General features: G+C 32.5%; 1 protein-coding gene across 3 annotated transcripts in view; it reads left to right on the top strand.

Moving 5' to 3' along the window:
- The window catches only part of LOC138695727 (protein chiffon-like), a 56,056-nt gene that overhangs the window by 20,972 nt on the left and 10,733 nt on the right, over positions 1–24,351 (top strand). For all 3 annotated transcript variants that reach the window (XM_069819872.1, XM_069819862.1, XM_069819880.1), the window contains exons 7-8: positions 1,397–1,648; positions 15,641–15,899. In XM_069819872.1, coding sequence (XP_069675973.1) covers positions 1,397–1,648; positions 15,641–15,899 — 511 coding nt within the window. The remainder of the gene's footprint in view (positions 1–1,396; positions 1,649–15,640; positions 15,900–24,351) is intronic.

Here is a 24,351-nt window from a genome sequence, read left to right as displayed (position 1 = left end):
TGATGTAGGAGTTAATTGAGTACTGCATATCAAAAGGAACCATGTCGTATTGCCAGACTACCTTTGATTATATAAATGTTCGCATTTTGGATCTCATTGGTCACAATTGTGGTGCCTGTCTAGTGTATCCTACCTCACTTCCGTAACTGTTCTATAATCATTCTTGTATGTGGATTAAAATGAGAAGAATTGGATTGAAGAATGTACCTAAACTAATTTTATATTCCTGATGATTTAGCACGTATTTTCATTAAGATAAAGACAAGAATTCGATAACAAAATCAACCATCATCATCAGCTTTCCCAGAACACGCATTTTCGTTATCATCAAATTCTATGCATTTAAATTCGAGAAAATATCACCACTATTTAAAGTGAAAAGAAACAACAAAAATGTCAAAGGTCGAAATATCTTTGAAGGAAATAAGGAATGGAAAGAAGGAAAGAATGAGTGAGTGAGTGAGTGATTGATTGATTGATTGATTGGCTGGGTGGATGGATGAACGAATGAGTGAATAAACCAAATGAAACCGTAAGATAATTTTTGTCTCGTGAGACAATACAATGTAACTAATAAATTGTATGACCCTATCACCATGGCATGGCACGGCACGTACTCAGGTTGCAGATAGAGGAGACAGCCTGCAGATATGGAGGGTAACTGCAAAAAATATTGAATAAGCAGTTGTGGACAGTCGATAAGGAGTGGTCCTCCAGCTGGGGGTTGGGCGAATGGCTAACAACCCATCACCGTAAAAAACAGCAATTTTTTCTTTGAAATTATTATACATTTAATGTTCGCGAATTGTCCAGTAGTGTAGATAATTTATTTTTTCTTTATCTCCTACAGAGATCACATGTTTTCAATGGTATTGTGTTTTTAATAAACTCCAAGTAACATTAAATCTAAACCCACAATCCAGAACAACAGTAGAAATTATAAAAATTACATGAACATTGAATAAAATACACAGTGATTCAAAGTGAACATATAATTATTTCATGAAGAAACATAGAAATGTTGAAATGCAATGTATTTTGCATTTCATTATTATTTATCCTTTAGAATAAAAATGTCAGTTTCTGATAACATTGTATGTTTCTAACTACTGTATTAATAATTTTAATTTATCCGTGCATTTTTAGGTACCTATTTACCTGGACAGTTGGCAGTTCTTTATATTTATCATATCACTAGTATTGCCTCTTATGCACAGTATTGATGTGTTGGCAATTTGTCAAAGAATTTCCATTAACAAACTTAAAATGCAATTCTCCCTCCTGTAATTTGACATTTTAAGTCAATTTCGCATAAGAGTTAAATGTTCATATTCGTTGTTAGCATTGTAACTTTTGATTGCATTATTACTGTTTGAGATACAGCTTTATTTTGCAGAATGACTCGCAAGGCTCGGAGTCGATTGCATCGAGGAAATGATACTACAGTAGCATTACAGAATTCTGCAATTGTGTCAGGCTACTGTGAAATATGTCAGTTGACCTTTGTGGACCAGAAAAAACACCTCCTAAGTGATCGTCACTCAAAGTTCATAGCAAATAGCAACAACTTCCTCTCATTGGATCATCTCATTAATCAAGGACCAACTATGGATGCTTTCCTTAAGCTTAATGGAGCAAACCAAATAAGGTACTTGAAATATATTTATTTGTGTTTATTTAAACATTGATACTGGAAACTAAAACATCTATAATTTGCTAGCTAGGTAATGTTGATGTTAGTTCTTTCTCAATGTGAAAATTATTTGATGAATATGCTGTTACTCTTTTGTTCTGCTTCTTATGAGGATGAAATATCTTAATTGCCTATCTACGAAGTAGAGGGTTGTCGTGTTTTACCACGAAAAGTTTCATAATGTTACATGTAAACATTAACACAACTTTTTCTTAACTATCATGCTCAAATAACAGATAATCAGTATTCATAAATTGGATGATGTTCCCAGATGTGTTAGATTGACAATACAGCTCCATCTATGAGAAGTATAGTCTTGCTAAATGATGAGAATAATTCACTGAATGTTTGGAGTTTGTGTGTTAAAAATTGTCTTCATGTTATCTATTTTTGTACAAGAGAATTAAATTAAACTGCCTTCATTTATCTATTCCACGAAATTACTAAACTGTGGATAAAATTAATGAACTGTTTGAATTTGATGACAAATTTTTTATAAATTGAGTGGACATGAACACAAATTCATTTCAGCTTACCCACACAGTTGATTAAGACGTGTTTTGTATATCAAATTAGTTGCTGCTTCTAAAGTTCAATAGTTTTATTACTTCACAAGTTTTAATTCCAAACTGTAGGAAAAATAACATTTTATGGTATTTGAATTGCATGCAAAATAAAGACTATAGAAAAACAACCACTATCATTTGACTGAAGCAATTGAGGAATTGTTTTCCTGTTGTATTGTATTTAAATTTCTTTTGCAGTTATAAATGGATCACAAAAAATGTTATGATATACGTAGATAAATTTTATCAAGAGGGAAATAAGGAAATTAAATAGAGAAAGCTGGAATAAATATATAAATAAATAGAATATGAAAGTAGAAGCTTAAGATGGGCAACCAGACTTCTGACCAGACATTGCCATCTGTCTAAATAAAGATGAAACAGACACTGTGATATTCAATAAATCTCAACACAAGAATGACTTGCACACTTTATGACATACTTTATTTTAGACAAATAAACAAATATAGATAATGATTATGATACTTCAATAATGGATAAAGATGAAATTGGTTTTGAGTAGAAGGAATTGATATTAAAATTCTTTCATAATAAACGAAACTCCAGAAAGGGATAGACTTAATTAATATGGAACTTCTTAAATGTGCTCCAAAGAAAATAAAGCAATGATTGCTTCATATATTAAATATATGCTGAGCAATTAAAAAAAATCCCTCAAGAACGGAACGGAGTTATAATCATCTCTATAATTAAGAAAGGTGATCTGTTGACCATGTAATAATTACAGAGGCTTTAACCTATTGAATTCAGTTTATAAACTATGTGCAAAAATAACCAGATGCATAAATACAATCAGCAAATACAAACTAAAAGAAGAACAATGTGGATTCAGAAAAGGACAACAGGTTATTCACAAAAGAAGAAATTTAACTTTCCTACATATGTTATGTTTGTTGATTATGAAAGAGAAGTTGACAGAGTCCAATGTCATGAATTACGAGAAATAAATGCAGCAAGAGATATGCTGATTATTATAAAATAATACAGAGTTTATATAAAAATACAGAAATATTAATACATAATCAAGAGATGCCAATTATTATGGATTGTCCGAAAATTTTATGGATTTTCGGTAATCATAGAATTTCAGTCAAAGGAAAATTATTACATAACAGTATTATCATGGAAAAATATATACTTTATGTTATATTTTAATTGATTGCACAAATAAAAACTGAGAGAAAATATGTCTACACCGCTTGCTCCAGTTCTGTGCGTAACATTTTGTACCTAACTGGTGAAATCATCATTTTCATCTGCTATAATTCTGGTGTCAAAACATTACATCAATATATGACATGTCTTGTGAAATTGTGAACAAGACAAGTGAATTTCGCACTTTATGTTCTGCTTTTATCTTTATATATATATATATATATATATATATATATAAATGAAGCGTGTAAATTCACAACTTGCAGTCTCTAGTAAGAAGACAGCATTTATTACAAAATATCGAAATGGCTACACAAAGAAATGACGATGTTAGCTGCTTCAAGTGTTGGTGAAAATCATGTGTTTTGTAGTGTGTGTTCATTTGATTTTTCTGTAGCTCATGGTGGCTGAGATGACTGTAAAGAACATATTGATTAAAAGAAGCATAAAACATACTGTATTGTAGACAAGTGAATTTGGAAAACAAGTATATTTCGTCCTTAGTTGTTAATAATCATGAAACAATGATGACAAATGCTGAATTGTTATTTACATAATTTCTTTTGGAGCACAATATATTATATCAAACAGAATTCAGGCTTATGTTAAGTGCATCAACATTGAAATCACTTCAAGATGATATCACAAGGAGAAGTATGTTTCAAGAAGTTGCAGAAAAGCATCTGTTAGATACAAACTACGCAACGAAGGATATTTATCATAGAACTGACATGTAATGTGTACTTATATGTAATTTTGTTCATATCTGACTTTTTTCGAAAGGGGGCTGTGAATAACATGGGATTACAGATAACCTATTTCGAAGGTTGGTACCTCTGTATACCACAAATACGATCAGTGGAAAAGTGAAAGCTAATTAAGGCATAAAGCAATGTTGTCATCAACTCAGCCATAGAAAAATGACAATCATCTTTTACATATAAAATCAATATAGGTTCTCTTAAACATTGTTATTTGCAGATCAGCTAATTGTAGACACCAGCTTATCTGGAAAAATGTATGATAAATTACAATTTCAGAATATTCAATATTAAATCTAAAACAGTGACAGTTTTAACACTGCATGAAAGTTGTGATCATTTTCATTGGTCTTCAGCATGATATGCTTCATTATCTTAAATGGATAACATAATCATACAGTAAATTAGCATTTATTGAGAATTACTGAAGTAGGCCTATAGTTAAATCGATCGTGAAACAGAAAGTAATGATTGGTTTTTATCCTATTTCTTTCTTTCTTTACTTTCTCGGTACACGAAGTTTAAAGAGAAAGCATATTAACACTGCAGAAAATTGATTTCGAGGTTTTAACGAATAGCATCCTTGATACTACAAGATTGGTGTTTTAGTATATGTCTACAAGATTTCTTCTAAATTATTGGACCGGTTCCTTTGATTTTAATTATTTATGAGTGAGTTCATCCTGGAAATGCTGTACATCATATACATATAATAATTTGTTGTAGTAAAAGTAAGCCCACACTATTTCTTCATTATTTTATTTTATACATTTATTCTCATTATATACTCTCTGCATAAAAATCCACAGTTAATTCCCGATTTACCACGAAAATCGTCTGTAGCTGCATTTAGATTGGCAACAGGCCATGATTGTTTGGCCAAACACCTGCATAGAATTGGAATATATCAGTCCCCTAACTGCCCATTGTGCAACTCAAACCAAGAAATGGATTTGGAACACCTCAAAATCTGTGCTTCAGTGGCTGTTCATGATAATATCTTTAAAAAATATTGGAGTGCAAGAGGTCAAATTACTTTATTGTCAAACGCCTGGCATTAGAAAACAACAACAACAGCAACAACATTTTTTAGTAGATAAATTGATATATTGAAACTGTGTAGTCAGTGTGTCTTCAAAATTATTTGTAGACAAATTAAATATCTACTTAGGAGAGAGAGCAACTGGTGGCAAAGTACGAATTAGAAGTATCTTCCAGCAGTGGTTTTTTGAGTGGAGGCTACTTGCTTTGTGGATCTGCTTCAAAGAATGGAATTTCTCTTGTTTTGATACTTGTGATAAATGGGGAATAGTAAACCAGAATTCCACAGGTTTTATTAACAAAACAATGAAGTTGTATATATTTTTAACCAGTTTTTTATGATCCACTAGTGGCTGTTAGTTTTCCTCCAGCGTTGTGTGTTACCTGCTGTTGCCATCATGTGCAGTGTTGACAGGCAATGTTTAATTTGTAAATGCAATTGAGTCAGTGGATCTGCTGCAGTATAGTCCCTTACATTTCATTCAATCTAGATGGGAATTCTTCCCACATGCTGTATACAGATGTAACTAAGATGTACAGTTTTGAGGGTAAGTTCTCCACATCTGACTAAGAAAAAAGGTAATATAATTACCAACCAAAGGAGAATTAGAAAACTTAGTAATGAGTATAAAAACAATGGTGTTAAACCCTATTTACGTGCTATATCATACAACTTAAAATTTCGTATACAACCAGAGGCATAGGATGATGAGGTTGAGTAAAATTATGAAAAATATATTGGACTTTTTTTTTTTACATTGAACAGTTATGTAATGAAATTAGTGGACATAAATAAATTGGACGTTTTTAATTGAGTTGGCATTAATGTAGTGTGGACATTTTGCACTGGACATTTTAACCTCCAACCCATTATAATTACAAACATGTGGTGCCTTCCTTCACCCTTGTCTGAGAACGGTGATCATGTCAGTATCACAGTTACACTCTTTGTTCCACAAACTCTGTAGTAGACCAAAACAAAGGTAAATATTGTACATGCACAGCTTACATTATGCCAGACTCCACAAAAATGAAATTCCCAGCCGTGTCCTGAGGAACGAAACAAAATCTGAAAAATATACTCATATTGAAATTAAAAAACTTTATGCATTATTCGAAATCATTTGTATTTCACTAAAAATGCAATCTATTGCGGTAATATCTATTTATAGCATTGATTTACAGTAATGAAACTGGCTTCAAAAGATTGCAATTGTGATAAAATACAAAGAAAACTGAAAAAAAAAAGAACAGAAAGCACACTTCTTATTTTTATCGTGTTTATTGTAATTGCAATATTTTCATAGTTATAGGTGACTATTTTTTAGGTCCACATGTTTTATTACATTGTCTTAGAGGCACTGTCTACAGGGAGTAGATCATGAACTTTCTTTCACAACTTCTAGAGATTGTGCCTCAGGCAATAAGAGCAACTATGTGGTTTATGCAGGGTTAGGTCCCAGTACAGTAATAAATAAGTGGAGGAGCTCTAGCCTCATGACTTGCACTTTCACCTGACCTCATTCAGTGAACTGTTTTTTTTATTTTTGGAGACACATAAAAGCCCTAGTCCATGCAACTCCACTTGTAAATGAAGGGACTCTTCACCAGCACATTGTAGATGACAGTGAAACAATTTGAAACCATCCTGGTGTCTGAAAGAATGCAACAGACCATGATGCAATGTGTCCTTGTATGCATTGAAGTAGGTGGAAGACATTTGGAGCATTTATTGTGAATTCTGAGTAAACAATTGAACTGAAGATTTGTTAGGTTGGTAATGTGTTGTTAAAATAATATCTAAATGTGAAGTAAAATAGGACATCTTAAGTTTTTGTCAGCTGCCACCGTGGTCTAGTGGCTAGAGCACTGAATTGACAATCCTGTAGACCTGGGTTCAATTCCCAACTTACTCCCTATTTATAACTTGTGTTGGGCAAGCCTGTGATCCAGGTAACGCAGGGGTTTTTTCTGCAATGTTCGATTCACCTGTGCCATCCCAACAAATCTCTATCATCATCTGATTGTGGGCGTAGAATAGACCGGCCTCCTGTGGCACACCCTGAGAAATGATTGTCGGTAAATTTGTCTACGCAATTGGCTTCATATGGGTGAATGATGAACAGTCAAGTACCTGTCATTAGCTTTAAAAAAAAAAAAAAAGGGTTTTGCCATCAAATCTTTTGATTATAACTTACAAACCAGGCATTTATGGACATACATTTATATGTTAGGTGTGGAGTACTCACCCTTGCCCCCAGCAAAGTTTATGGAAAGTATTTTAGTTACATCCTGTACAGACATTGAGATATGTATATTCTAGCTATGTGCCTGTCATTTTCTAAACAATTTTTTCTTCATGCTAACCCGAGTAATAAGTAATCATAAGAAAATATGTTCCACGTGCATTGCACAATTTTTTTTATTGCTGCTACATTATTTTTTCATCAATATGATAGGTAGAGAGAAAGATATTTATCGATCATGTTTGGAACTGGGGATTCTAAATGATTCATTGTTTGATTGTATATTCTTCTTCTGTATGGATAAATATTACTTCATTTGCTTTATCTCCTCGAACATTTCTTGTGTGCAATTCGGTTATTGGATCTTCTGCTATGTTCTTATTTATTCCAGATATCTGGAAGTTATTGTTATAACTTAATGATTTTTCACGCTTGTGGTACATGGAAGATTTTAATTAGTGTTGTATTATTCAATGTCAAAAATTTTAACCTTGTTTCGTTAAAGGTTTTACTTTTGAATAAAATGTAAAAATATTCTTGTTAATTCCAAATAAAGGAGAAAACAAGCCATTGAATATAGAATATTGGAAATAATGGAAATAAAACCATAACTGTAATTGTGGTTACTCTTTAAATTATTACTTTGGATATTCGTTCAGTGAAATTGGAAAACATACACTTTGTAGTATGCAGGAACCATTCGTACATATTTATTTTTACTGTATCAAGGTCCGCATTTACCCGACATCAGCGTCGTCTGATTGGCTGCAGATGACATCTTTGCACAAGTGATCACTAGCTTCTTCTCAACAACTGGGTAGGTAAATCCTGCGAAGTTCTTGGAGCACACTTTATTTTGTTATGAAATTCTGGCTCACTGTCAGTTCTAAACCATGCAGTATACTGTCACAACCTTCTTGACCTTTGCTGTTACATGGCCCGTAGTTGAAATTCAAGTACCTACATGTGAATTATATTTATGAATAATCTAAGGATAAATAATTTCTAATTGTGGCTTCATTCGAAATAAACTCATTCATAACAAAAATAATTGTTATAAAACAAAATTTAAGACTGATCAATCGGTTAATTTTGAATTGTAACAAATATCTTGTTTGAAAATCTAGTGAAATTCAAGGAAGTTTTGGTACAAATGATACCCTAAGACTTCGAGTTAAATCTTATTATCTTAATGAAATTTTAACATTTGTCTTCTCTTATCAAATAACTTTTTTGTGTTCAAATTTCTTATCCATATAATCTGAACTACTTTATCTTTATGTTGGTTGCTTGACGGTTGTCAGCCCACTTTGAGGTCTGTGGATATAGAGGCAAAAATTGGATCGGTGTCTGGTAGAGTTCCCGGGTAGCTCAGTTGGGAGAGCATTGGTACGTTTAACCAAAGGTCCCGGGTTCGATACCCGGCCCCTGGAACAATTTTTCCCTCGAAATTATTCAAATCAACTTTACAGGGAGTTATACCTGAAACCTTGATTTGCATGATCAATCATGTGGAAGTGATTAACATAAACGTTTCATTTTATGGTTATATCATTCACTATATGAAATATTACATTTGCAAAGAAAAGGAAGGGACAAAGTTATAATATTTACTGTATTTTGCGATTTTACTTTTTCATTCTTAGCAAGTAGTTTTTCATCATGTTATAAATATGATGGAAGTTATTGTGAAATTTTTATACCCTTGAGATTTATTTTTGAAGCTTTGTCTCTTTATTACTAGTATAAATACAGTTTTAAAGTTCATTAAAGTAATACTGCGTTAACATTTAACACATCAGCGTAATTCATATAATTCTGATAAGTCGTCAAATCTTTGATCTCGTATATTCAGTTAATTTTCAAAATAATAAAATAATATTGAGTTTATTGGTACTTGAAAAAATACGTAGTTGATGGATTTTGTCCTTTTTACAATTCTGAAGCTGCTTATTCACTATCAAATTCAGCACTTCATAAGACTTTTCAAGACTTGCCAATACGTCACAAGTTTTATTGTAAAATCGCTTAAAAGTCTTTTAAATTGAAATGTCTTTGATGTCTTGAAAGTAAATGAGAATACGTTTTAATTGATCAGACTTAGACAATTTTTGAAGGAATTGACCAAAGGAATTCGAAAATATTATGGTGCCAAGAATGCAAAGACATGGCATCCTTTCCGAGAAAAGATGTTTGTGAGTTAATTCACTTATATGAATTAATACTATGTCTTTACACCGTGGGTTCTATTGAATACACAATAAATTGATGAAAAGTAACGTATATGAGAAAACTGCAAAGCAAATATCTCGAGTTAAGCACCAATACATTTATTTTTTGTGTGAAGATGATTCTGACCTACCCTTTGGCAAATAGTCGTAATATTTTGTTTCAAAACAATATGTAATCATAATATTCTTCGTTTCAGGGTACCGTACAGTTAAGTAATACAGATATTGTATTGTATAGCCTAGTCATTCTCCAAAGAATTTGCTTATATAGGTTACAATGAACTTGAAACCCAGGTTGTAAAATCTTGTCAAATTTTTAGCAACATGAAACAGCCTTTGATAAATCTATTTCAGTATTGATCAATCTTTGACAAGTTTTCTTGTAAAGTATTGAATTGCAAGAAAAATTAGATTGTGTACAAGCAGCTTGATAATGTTTTCGGTATGGATGCGGAATTCTTGTTTTGATATATTTCACTCTGTAGAACACAAAATTAATAATTCAAAGACTTGAATTTTTGGGCATGTTCCAAGTGCACATGGCAAGAAAGGAGGTAGTATATTATGTCTCACTAGTAAGTGTGACCATTTCCTTAATTTTGTCATATATTCATGATTTTCAGTCTTACCTTATCATTGTGAGAATTAGTGTTTCTAAATAAATCTTTGTCTCTCTCACAACCTGGCACAGCTTAAATATTAATTTGAGTGGCCTGTTACCATTTTGTAGCATATAAAATATTTTCGGAGCTTCTTGGCTCATTTCATGTATTTGTTCTTTGTTTCTTTATGTTTGTATCCATTTTTAGCCTCCTGCTTTTTTCCTTTCAACAAATCTAACCATTTTCACTGAGTTATCAAACACTGTCACTACAATTGACCTACAATTTTTGCTGTGTTGCATGTTTCTAGGCCTTGCATGACAATAGTTCCACATTTTGATTCTACAAATGGCTGAGGATCATCTAGCGTGCATAAAATACATTTCTGTAACAATTCCATCTAGAGAAGAAACAAGTAAGAAGATCTATAAGAACATACTACTCTTGTGGGTAGCTTGAAAATTCTCTTCTGTGACCAGTAATTTATTTCATACCTGTCACTAGTGAGTAGTATCTCAGGGCACCTAAAAAGGGTTCTATTAATTTTGTAACTTACAATTATGTTATTGGTATGGATGATTTAACAACATTTTCATTTTCAAAGTCTCTTAAGTTCTGTGGTGGAAGAAATCTAGTGGAATGTTGTCTTTGTGAATGAAGTAAGAGAGGTTTCATTGTGTGTCATTGTAAACAAATACATCCTTCCTAATATGTTAAATATGTTGCTTCTGAATAATTCGTTATTTCTTTGTGCAACACTTCTGAACTGAGTTATGTTTGACACTTTGGTGAAAACAAATAAAGTATCCATTCTTACTTGATGGTATGGAAAAGTATTTTAAGAACCCGTAGCATTGTGACATATGCCCATGAGTGTTTTAATAATGTCTTAGCTTGCATCATATGTTGTACATAGTGAAAGACGTAATATTCACATTCACTTTGCTAAATAATTTTAACACATCACTGACACTCATCACTCGCAGAATTCAAGAGATTCTCTCTCCCTTTTAAACATTCACACTTTCATTGTTGCGTTTTCGTATTCTCATTCATCGTTATCGTGATATTAGTTTTCTACTTGTGGAACTACCTTAAATGTACTGTTTACAAAGAAGAGGACAATGCATGTGCTCTCTACCTAAACAAGCTGCAAAACCGGATGTTTTAAAAAATAGTTCCAACAAGGCAGTACCCCATTTCAATTTAATCGAGATGTATAATTTTCTTAACAAGTTTTTCCACACATTTGGACAGGATCAGTGATTTTGTCTTCCTCTGCTGGCCATCCAGATCTCCAGACATATACGATTTCTTTTTGTGGGACTGTGTAAAAGACTTTGTCTATGCATCACACTTGCCTACAAATCTCCAGGACAGATGTAGGAACTGAAACATCAAATCTTGGCTGCACTGATGAAATATGATAAACATTGCACTGAGTGTAAGACAAATTAGACTATTGATTGGGCATATATAGTGTGACTGGTAGTGCTTATATAGATAGACTATAAAGTCTAAAGGTAAAACTTGGAGAGTTATTCTGTACTCTGAGGCAAACTGTGCATACTTGTAACTTCCCAAATATGCGAATTCTAGATGGACTTGTCAGGGAGTCGTATTATGTTATTCTTGTAGTAGGCATAGTCATACAGAAAAGTTGTATATATTGGGCATTTTGTTATTCCTGTAATATTCATACAGTAAGAGTGTATTCGGTTTTGTTATTCTTGTAATAGTCATAATCATACAGGAAAAAAATATATACATTTTTATTTATTTATTTATTCATTCAATATTATGTTATTCCTGTAATAGGAATCCTGTTTAACGTGTGTTTTATGGAGGACAGGTGAATATAAATGATTACTGTAATTTACAATATGTCGTCATTTTTCTTTTACAAAATCTGATCATCTTAGGTACAGCATAGTTTATATGAGTGGTATCGAGCTCTGTTTAGTGGTATTAAGATGTAGAACACATTGGACAGGGGATATTAATTTTATTGAACAACTGTAACTGGTTGAAATATGAAAATTTCGCAATAAGATATATGCAGTTGAAGTGAGGTGTAAGGTTGTGATTGACATTGTGTGAGTGAACTCACATGTGTGAAGACTTGGTGTTACCTTGCTTAATTAATGACCCCTTATGTCACTCCTGTGTCATGAAGTGTGATTGGGCAAGATAACATCGAGTCTCAACTCATGTGAGTTCACTCACACAGTGTCAATCACAGCCATTTTTATCTCCCACTATATGTGTGTTACTGTTTCATCAATGTCAGCAGAGTTAGTACTACATTTACAAAATTCACAAAGATACAAAATTTCATAGATATACAGAGTGAATCGTAAGTAATGTAATTAATTTCAGAGGTTATTCTTTTAAGATATTTAAAACAAAAAAGTTTAATACAATTTTGCTCGTTTTTGCTTCCTTTTTGAGACAAAAATTGTTTTATATAAAAAAAATCCATAGCATGTTTTGGGAAAGCCACTGATTTAATTCCCAATATCCTCAGTCAATTTAAGAGAGCAGTGCATTATGATAATAAATAATTGAAAAAATTTTACTTTTGTCCTTCAAATGTGGAGAAATTTGACGCAAACAAATGTATTGTAAAATTCTTTTACAGAACGAAAAGTTACATTTGTTGATCAAATTTCTGCACGTTTAAAGGGTAAAATTGGAATTTTCAATAATTTATTAATACACTGTTCTCTTAAATTGACTGAGCATATTTGGAATTAAGTCAATAGCTTTCCCAAAACATGCTATGAAATATTTCATATAAAATAGTTTTTATCTTGAAAAGCAAGCAAAAATGAGCAAAATTGTATCAAAAGCTTTTGTTTGAAATATCTCAAAGAATGAATTCCCTAAAATTAATGACATTACTTATGATTCACCTTGTATAATTGAAGAGGAAGGTGTAGTTTAATGGTGTCTTATATAGACTATACACATTGTTATAGGATTACATCAATTAGGCATTGTTTTAATAAAGCCTCTTTATTTGAAACTTCGTATTCATCAATTTACATAGGTGCATCTGTACACAAAGAGACATACATGCATACACTTCTGTAACATATTTCAGGAGAAACTTATTATGTTTCTGCGACTAATTTTTAGTGTCTGTTCTTTTAGGACTTTGTAATACATTTTTTACTTTTTAATTTCATACGGTGCTGAAAGTACAGTCTTAGAAAAAAGTTTTGTCACAAAGATACTTTGTGAGTCCCAGAAAGGAGACAGTGCATATGATCAGCCATACAACGAAACAAAACTAAGTTTATTACCTTAACTAGTCCTTTTGTGAACCAGGTTGCATATTCTCTGATCATGCGCACTGCCTCTTTTCTAGGACTTATGAAGTATCTGTGTGACAAAACTTTTTTCTAAGACTGTACATTAATAATTATTTAGGATCTTACAAGTGTATTAGGAATTTCACACACTACTTTGGAAGCTAATTTTCGAAATCACAGTAATTCTAAAATATGATCTTTGATTTTATGAACCCTCCTATGTGACAGTATAGAAAATAATTTTTTCAGGAGGAAGAAAAAATTAGTTGTATGTATTTCTTTACACTGCAAGTGGGCAAGCACCTGGTGGCAGTGGTATATACAATATAAACAATACACAATAAAATGATAAGCAATACACAATAAAATTTACAATACACAATACAATTTTACAATACATATACAATTTTATACACAATACAATTAAACACAATAATAATAAAACATAAATAAAATACCTAATTTTACAATACAACCTACATAATTATGTATAGGCCCTACATAGGTTTCAATAGTCTTTCACTTTACTCTCATCTCATTCCCTGTAGTGGCACTATGACGCATTTCACTGACACTTTAGCACACATTTCATTGACACTCTGTAACACATTTCACTGACACTATAGAACACATTTCATTGACGCTATAAATTATCACTGATCGGAACTATTCACTGCACTGTAAAACCATAACTTCACAGACTCACCTCCCTTCACTGATACAACAGTTCAAATAAGTAAAATAATTACATCCTTATGCATACTTATAAACAGAACTACATTTAAACTAAACATTTCTAGTCTAAGGCCCTCTTACACGCTATTTTTAAATAATTTACGATTCAAACCAAGGAAGTAACTCGTCAGGCTAGATAAATACATGTCACCTTAAAAAATTAAATGTTGAATATCACCTTAATTTTAATTTGCACTTTATACACAACTTTTTAAGTTATTCTTGAATCTCCTTAAGGAAGGACAGCCCTCAAAGACCGCTGCAGGTAGGTCATTCCAATCATTTATAGTTCTATTTAAAAATGAGAATTTACCTACATCCGTTTCCTGTTTCCTACATTTGATTTTAAAATCATGATCGTTCCTACCATAGTACGTTGGCTTTTCTAACCGAGCCGTTATGTCTACCCATGCTTTCTGACCTAGATGTGCTCTATACAATGATGTTATTCTAGTTTTCCTACGTCTGTTTTTCAAAGTTTCCCATTTAAGTTCTTTTATTGTATCGTTTCCATCTTCTCTTTTACCTTTAACAAATTTAGCTGCCCTATACTGGATTCTTTCTAAGGAATTTATCTGATATATTCTATAGGGATCCCAACATGTAGTTCCATATTCCATTAACGGTCACACTAACGTTAGATATGCTATTTCCCTCGATTTGGGGCTAGCCTTTCTCAAGATTCTTATAATAAAGTGAAGTGCTCTCCATGCTTTACCCGTAACATTATCAACATGCTCTCCCGAAGAAAGTTTGGAGTCCCCAAGAAAGTTAAATATCAATAGGCGTATACTGATCCTCGATATCATTTATGTTCATTTTATTCACCAACGTTTTTAACCGAATTACTTCATATTCTTATTAGGCACATTGATTTTTAATTAAATTTTTCTTCCTCCTGAAAAATTATATTATGTACTGTGACATTGGAGGGTTCATAAAATCAACTACAATATTATATACAATAAGTGCAAATGTACAATACATTGAGGATTTTGAAGATACCTTTCCTGTGTATTGTAGGGAAGTTTTGTACACAGAAAGTAAAAGTACAAAATTAAATTGTATTAAACAGATAGTTTCATAATTTTGTTTTTCTTATATATGTGGGTTATCTTATGTGTAACTTCACGTAATTGTGTATATGCTTTCTTAACATTTACAAGACTTGAGTTTCCTAGCAGAATTGGAGAGGTGTGAAATGCAGCATTATCAGTACATAACCAGACATGAGACAAAGAGACTGAAGTACTGGAATCTTGTTTGTTACAGCACATGTCCAACTGAGTTGAGTGGCAGCACTCGTCGTTCACTACGAAGTGTGGTTAAGCTGCATTCCCTTACTCTCGATGCATCAACATCGATCACTTCCCCAGCGGCCTGGAAAGGAAATGAGCCTCTCTCTTCAACGCCCAAGAGACCAGCTCCAGTGTCCAACACAAATGGCCATCACGTCACTCGATCTTCTGGTTTGAAGCAGCATTTTGAAGAAAAAAGTAAAATGCTGCTACAGCAGAAAGAGAGTTTAGAGGTATGGGAGAAGTTTCGAGAGGTTAACTGGAAACAAAACATTTGTAACAATACAAATTGTATTGTTGTTTGCTAATACAGGACTAAATAAATACTAAATAGACTTTAGGTTCTCAGTTTGAAAAGATCGCATACACTTGCATCTCAATACATGTGTCTGGTTATTGTTATTAACTGATAATATGAAATCCACAAAGATCTGTGGGACCTTCAGTTATTATGGAAGCTTTGTTATTGAGGCTAGCAATAGGCCTATGCCTTATTTTATGGAAAAAAAAAAGTCTGTTGTCAAAGTGAGTTAGATGCCAGAGAAGCAGCTATGTAAAAGTAACAGAAGTTCTACATTTATTTTTTTTTTCACTGTGTCAGCCTAATGTGGGCCACCTGTGGGGTTTCTCAGTACGAGTTGGTTCCTAGCACATGAAGGTCATACTACAACACACACTTGTGGCATGTTCTCATTAAATTGTAGCAAGACGTATGTGTATTCAGAGTACAGGGTTTCTTTTAAAAAGTGTGTAATATGGCTGAGTTTAGGTTTTCCTTAGAGCATCGTGTGTTTACGTACATATAATGTCTTCTTGTCAAATTTCAAGAAGGACTGCCTCCGTGGTGTGTTGGTCAGCATGCTGGCTTCCAGATCTGGAGGTCCCGGGTTCGATTCCTAAGCTTGGCTCTTTTCTTGAAGAAAAATTCCCTGGGTGTCTAGAGTCTGGAAATTTGTATGAATGTGAGTGTGCCGGTTAATATTAATTAACCGGTTGATTATCAAAAACATTAAATATATCAGGACTGTTGCTGTTCAGTAACCTGAACACACATTTCAGCGTCACATTGTTGACAAAGTAATTTCATCTGCCAGCATAACCATGAAGCATTAATAAATGCTATAGAATTACCAACAAGGGGGGGGGGGGATTTCAAGAAGGTTCCAGCTCGTGCAACAATGCATAAATTAGTAAAGTAAAACCTGTTCAAGGCGGAAGTGACTTAGTCCTAATTTTTTTTCTGTTGTGGACAGGTTTCCTTATTCAGGTGTAAAGTTAAAATGGAATAGGCCTATTTTATCATTTTTATAAATGAAAAACAAAATGGCATGCTGCAAAATATTCCGTTTAACACTACTGACATTAAATCAGCTTTCTGTCATTTATTCCATTGGTAAATCATAATGATTAAAAAATCATTTTCTGTATAAATGTTATCGTAACTGACTCATTAAACATTATTGAAGTTTACTAATCACATTAAATTTAATATAATCCTATACTGTATATCACGTAACATTATTTAATTGGACTAGGAGCCATCCATTAGAAGCCTTGAATTCTGGCTTATCTAATTTCTTTGCAAGTTCAAGGGTTTGCTTTGCAGAATAGGTCCAGAAATTAGCATGGTCTTTAAAATGGCATGAAGAACTCACTCCCACAACAGTTCATTTATTTCCACATAATCAGGTGTTTTCTGTTTCATTTTTGTCACATTATTGACCACAAGCCACTCACTCATGATAAGGTCTTTATTTTTAAAAGTGTTACACTTAAGTTTCCCACACCTGAATTTTAACTTTATTTCCCATACACTTCTTTTCTTATTTTCCTTTAACTTGGCAACTTTTACTTCATCACTTAATGATAGTGTCACATTTTTACGCAACTTTTTTTCTTTTACGAAATCACTACATTTGTGTTCTGCTCAGCTGTGACAGTATACGGGTGTCAAGCATCGAAAATATTCGAAGAGATTCGTCAACAGGATAATAAAATTTGTGACCGCCAGACCAACACATCCTCGCGCCCTTTAAAATTTGTAAAGAAAACTTGTTTAATTTTGGTGACCTATATTTCGTACATTTCTTGAAATTACACACTGTTTCAAAATATAATTTACATTAAAATAGCGTATCCAAAATATTATTTCCGTTTTGAATAGTAGCAGATAGTTTTCATTTCCGCATTGGACAGTTTCCATTTCATTCAGGAAAAATTACACATAAAACATACGAATTTCTCCAGGACCAATAAATTCTGGATTATTCAGGTTCCGATTTGATGAACAGGTTTCACTGTATAATAGGTTCGAATTCCATGTTAACCACTGGCAAGCCATTGATTTAGCGACAATGGAAATTTAGTTTGTTGGCTTCCTTTGTGTTCTGAGTCAGCTACCGCTGTGCGATATAGACATAGTTGTCATGTCTACCCTCTTCTCATCGCATTCTTAGATAATTATACATACATTACAGCAGTGATGTCAATCAGAGCGTATATGCGCTATGAAAACGCTTGCGCCACTGGAGCACGCAGAGCCTGCCAGCTATGAATACGTGCTTCAGTGAGGGTTGTACAGTGTACAGTTGGCATTAACCATGCACCCAGTGAAATAAACTAGAACTTTTCTATCGACCTCTTGCTGCAAACATAGAAACTGTACCACTACATTGCAGCTAGAAATAATTGATATTGGGAATACAACGTTGTTAAAACATGCATATAATAATCAGGACCTCCTTACCGTTTACAAATGTTTGAGCCCTAAACTGAATCCTTTGGTCCATAAATTTGCAACTCAAATTATAACAATTTTCGGTAGCTCATATGTATGCGAACAATTTTTTTAATTTATGAAGCTAACAAAGTCAAGACTAAGGGCCAAATTATCTGATAACAGTATGCGTGCTACGCTTCGACTTGCTACTTCAAATAACATAGTACCAAACATTACAAGGCTGGTATCGAACAAAAATCGTAGGAACGATTCTGGTGAAACTTCATTTTGAAATGTTAATTTTCCTTATTTTCGCCGTTACAGAAGATACAGTAGTAATTTTAATAACCAAGAATGTTCAGAAATCATTATATATGTTATGTTATTTGTAAAGCAGTATTCAACCAATCAATCAGTCAATCAGTCATGTTTATTTGTCAGAATCGCATTAGCGTAATTATAGACAGTTGTCAATAAAAACAAACAGATTAAAATTCCAAGTTCATATGGCTGTCGGCTATAATAGTCTGCAAAACTAACCTTGGCTGACTATTCTGATTAAACTTCATTTTCCAATGTTCATTTTCCCTATTTTCGCTATTACCGAAGATAGTAATTGTAATAACCAAGAATATTCAGAAATCATTCTGTTATGTCATTTTTAAGTTACTAAAACAGTACTCGGCTATAATAGTCTACAAAACTAATCTTGGCTGACTATTGTAAAGCATATATAAATTATTCAGCTATCAGATAATTGCATTTAATATAAATGTATAAACAAAGGTGTAAGGAATTATTACATCTAGACACCAGATCATTTTCACTTTGTCTGCACTTGTGTCTTGCTTGTTTCTGTGTTTACGGAATTCCACTCCAGCACGTAAGCACGCGAAGGAATCGAACGTCGTTCATACGCTCTTTCTTTGACATCACTGCATTACAATTTATAAAGAAATAATGAAATTCATTCTGGCAACATCTACTCTGCATGTTCTGTTAGAATGCTAAAGCAATATGCACTTCTATTGTTGCGTTAGATGAAATTGGAGCTGTCCTTTCCCTGTTACGCCTTTAATTAACATTTGGCTTCATAGTGGTCCTGCCTTTGATTTTAGATGTTAATGTGGAATTCGAAAAAACTATACTTAAACTTCGGAAGATTGGAAATATTACAGATACAAAGCCAGAAAGGTATTGACAGAAGAAATGTTGAATGTCTACTGCTTGGAAAATTTTCCTAAAACACTTCAGGCAACTTGTTGGAATTTCTCATTTTTGCGCACATAGAGCTACGAAGTTGTTGGAAAGCAAACCATACAAAATTAGTGTCGTGAGCTACATCATCATCATCATCATCATCATCATCATCTTGCTGTCTGAGGTCGTAGACAACTACAGAAGCACTTGTACAATTGATTCCAGTAGACAACAGTGGATGACCAGCTTCATAGTGCTAGTGGGTTTGATTTCCTGAATCTCCTCAGGATACAGCATATGTTTTCCGAGGTATCAGTGTCTGATATGGCTTAAACCTGAGATAATCTAGCAGAATGTGAGATTATGACTCAACCAGGGCCAACTTACAAATTATTAGTAAAAATACTAGTATCATTAAATGAATTTTACTAAATTTTGTTGCATAATTGAAACTAATATTATTAGTTATTAGTGTTTACTAATATTTTTTGTACAAGTTTGCATTCATCCGTTAATTACAGATCATCAGTGAAGTTAGTTTGTTTGTAGTCAATAATAGTAAACTAAATCATGATTAATTATTTAGTTTTGGATTCTTCAGATGAAGAAAACGTACCAAGGCCTCCTCCTAGACGACAGAAAGTGTGTAACTATAACCAGAGCCATCTTCAGTTACAAGCCGAAGCATGCATACGTTTGGCAACACTGAGCGGAGGCAAGGGCGAAGGCGAAATACAACACGATGTTTGACATTATAGTGCTTTGGTTTCGTTGTCACGTGTACATTTTCGACATTAATTTACACAAAAGTAAGTGGATATGATCAAGATTCAGAATATTGATGTACATAATTTATTACGAAATCCGAAATGGTATTTTGAGTTTCAGAATACTGCGTACTTGCATACAGCCACTTAAAAAAATTGATGGTACAAGGGCAAATAAATACTTAAAGAAATGTTACCTGTACCAAAAATAAATAAAATAACGACGTACTTTCGTAATACCCTATTCCAATCAATTAACTAATATGTAGCTAGTAAATTGACAATGTTTTGCCACTTTATGGCATTTCACTTCTGACATGAAAGGTCTAGGATATCACATATATTTTAATCTCATGTGATTATCTGCCGTGCTTTTCTATAAATATTTCATATGCCTAGGAAGCCAGTTTTGGTTTGAACCTGGCTAGTCACCATAACAATACTGTTATTCTGAATTATTTGTTATAAACTTTTTCAAATATAATTTTAAATAAATATAACTGCAGGAAACAAGTTAAGAATGTAAACTATGCAAAAAAAAAAAATAAAAACATAAACAGAAGAAACTATGGACGTATTATAATAAAGTATGAGGGTATAAACACAGTTAGGCTAAGTATAAAGATCTATGAAAAAATGCAAAAACATACCTTTAACATAATATGTAACAAAACACATTATTATCTATTAAGTATGTGCCAATTAGCGTAAACTCGGTGAACTTCAAATCCTATAAATATGAAGTGAAAAGAAACGTATTTATAAAGGGAATGTGGATGCTGAAATACACAATCAGCATCGTGCTTTTTACCCATCATTTGTAAGAAGAGGAAATTCATAGTGAAACATAGTGGAATACGTGTTTTCAGCAAATAGCTGGATACACTACGAAGATAGATAGATAAAGGGGGGGAAAAGAAAACGAACACCAACAGGGCGAGTGTGTGCATCTACAGAATATAGATGGTTCTGACATTCTGAATCTTCAACAAAACTGCAACATTTATGGGATCACAAAATAGCTGTTTACAATGAACTTTAAACAGCTATTTTGCGATCCCATAAATGTTGCAGTTTTGTTGAAGATTTGGAATGCCTTCTTTATATCAGAACTATCTATAATTTGTGCACGCATTCGCTCTTTTAGTGTTCAAGATTAGAATGGGAGAATAGTTAGGGGCAGGAGAAGATATCAAATAATAGACGACATTAAGATATAAGGATTGTATGTGGAGACTAAGAGGAAGGCAGAAAATAAGAAAGACTGGAGAATGCTGGTTTGCAGTGAAAGACCTGATCTTGAGCAGAACATTATGAATGAATGAACTTCAGAACCAACAGAGTAATTTTATTGATATTTATAGCAGGCGAGATCCCACAATTTAATTGGAACAACATTTCTGCTACACTACAAACCACAAGTAAGACTAAAAATGTAGTTCATAAAATATTTAATATCTAGAAGAGTTGTCAATCACTTTGTCATCATTAACCGTGAAAATTGCCAAATACTGCAGCCATTGTCTTTTATCGCCAATATGCACTTAGTTTATAATACATAAACAATGGATGTTTGGTACGACTGCAAACATAATTTCACACTATGTTATAACATTCATTTACATTAAAAATTGACATTAACACAAAAACATGTTGTAGTCCTGCTCTTGACAGTTATTTACAGTGTTGCCAACTCAAGATTCCGGCTGTCTATGTAATGTCTTTGCTATAACTATATAGTGTTCATAGAAGTCTTATTTCTTACCACTGATGTCTTTTTTGTATTTGACCACCGAACATCTCTCAGATGTGTCCAACCTTCGTTTGTGGTATTGCTCCATTTGATTTTCCATATTCACATATTTCTTTTCATCCATTAATTTTGTCATCTTTAATTAATATGTTGCTAAATCGGCTAAATAATATCGATTTTTTTTAAATTTAATGTTATTTAATACAATTTGAGTTTTTCTTGCTCTTCTCTCTTCCCCATTGCAAAAAATTTAGACACATCAATACTGCTAATTTTTTAATTTGGTATTTACACTCACTGCCATCGAGATTATTGTAATTGTCGCTGTGGTTATCATGGCACTGGTACATACAGTTACAGAGCAAGAGGCTGTGATACCTATATTTCTTTGATTTGTAAAATTTTTCTAGCGAAAATTACTAATATTAGTAAATTCATTGGTATTATGCAATAGAAATTATTAGTATTAATAATTTGTAAATTTATTCTAATGATATTAGTAAAATCATGCAATGGGGCCCAGATCTTCTCCTTTCTGGAACTAGGAGTTGTTTAGTTAAGTCAGGTGTTGGTTTTCAAGTAAAGAGGTTGACATATCAAAATTAGTTACTGTACGTGTGTTATAAAAGTATGTGAATTAAATTAATTTCCTGCAAAACTAGATATGTTTAAAGACAAATGCTTGACCCTTTTTTGTATGTTTTTTTTTTATGCTTTTTATGTTTTAATAGTTCAGCAAAATTTGTACATGCAGACTTCCTATGTTACATATGATGTCAGCAGCTGATTATAATATTCCATGTAGTATTGGATTATTTAATAAATAAATTTCCAGTAATACTTATCAGCTCAGTTTTTTGCACTGCTATCTAGAAAATAATCTTAGCATAACTACATTATTACGTTTTTTACAGGCTGGTGACACTGAATGTAATTAAAATACAAAAAACATCATATTCATTGTTGTTGAAAATAAATGACCAGAGTACAGTAGTCACTTTGAGACTTTTGCATCTGCAGTTAGGCTATTTACAGTGTATATTATTTTTCTGAATATTCGCACATTTTGGAAGAATTAGTGGGAATTAGTATTAAGGCAAGTCAGTGAATTTTTGCACCAATGCATCTGAATACACTTGCATTTTGACAGCTGTTAAGTACAGGCAGCTGCAGTTAAAAATCGGATCTTTGAACATATGATACAGTGGTGACCATGTTTGAGATTTATGTTTGTAACTTAATAGGTTCCGTGTATTTAAATCTAAAATTGGGCTACTATTTTTTAAGGGGTGATGTCATGATTTTTTTTGTCAAAATATGTTCTTTGGAAATATGTTTTTCTTAATCTACATAGTGTGATTATTTACATTGTGTATAAATTTTATATTTGTAGAAGACCTGGAAGTATATTAAAAACATTTAAATGTTAAACTCATCACTTGCCACCATGCCCCTTTCTTTGATATTTCAGTGCATTTTTCTCGAATATACATTTTTTGCAGGATCTAAAGTGTTTTCTCAAAAACTATAAATTCCAGTGCTGTGATTTTTTTTAGGAGTTCATTACATATTGCTGAAGATTTGGAACTACAATGATAATAATTCATTATTTACATTTTTATTTTAGGGTATTATTTGAAGAAAAAATTGATTATTTTTGCAACACTAAGTTCAAAATTTTACAAATATAAAACTGATGTACATATTATGGTATTTATTATAGTCCAGTAATCTTATAGCAGTGTTAGCTTCATACAATAAGAATTTCAAATGAATTGGTTAGTTAGGATTCATGTTATGGCTTTCATACAAAAGGGCATAACTGTTAAGTGTTTTATAATATATTTATGCGCATGTCTTACTCTTAGGTATCGCGTTATATTTTTTCCATTGAATACAATTCTTTGTCTTTATGCACACAAAATTTCATGCCTTTAACTTAAAACTATGGTTGTAATGATTTCTTAAAGAAAAAGTTGTATTTCCAATAACTCCCATCTTAAAAGTCTAGACACAGATATTCAGATTTTATAGGAAACTGGACCTTGTAATAAAAATTCATTTGGTTCTGGATATTACTTCTTCAATATATTCTTAAACTTTGCTTTTTGCCTTACATAGTAAAATAAATGTGCATAGAGTACAGTACCTTCTGCAGTATTGTCGAACATCTGGCTGAATTGTCTGTTGTTTCAGGTATCATTTTTGTACTAAATGAAATGTGAATGTAATTTATCAGAATTAAT

Source organism: Periplaneta americana, chromosome 1 (assembly GCF_040183065.1).
Source record: "Periplaneta americana isolate PAMFEO1 chromosome 1, P.americana_PAMFEO1_priV1, whole genome shotgun sequence".
In the NCBI taxonomy this organism is placed as follows: Eukaryota; Metazoa; Arthropoda; class Insecta; order Blattodea; family Blattidae; genus Periplaneta; species Periplaneta americana.
The sequence above is the reverse complement of the archived record's forward strand: the minus strand, read 5'-3'. Positions and strand labels throughout refer to the sequence as shown.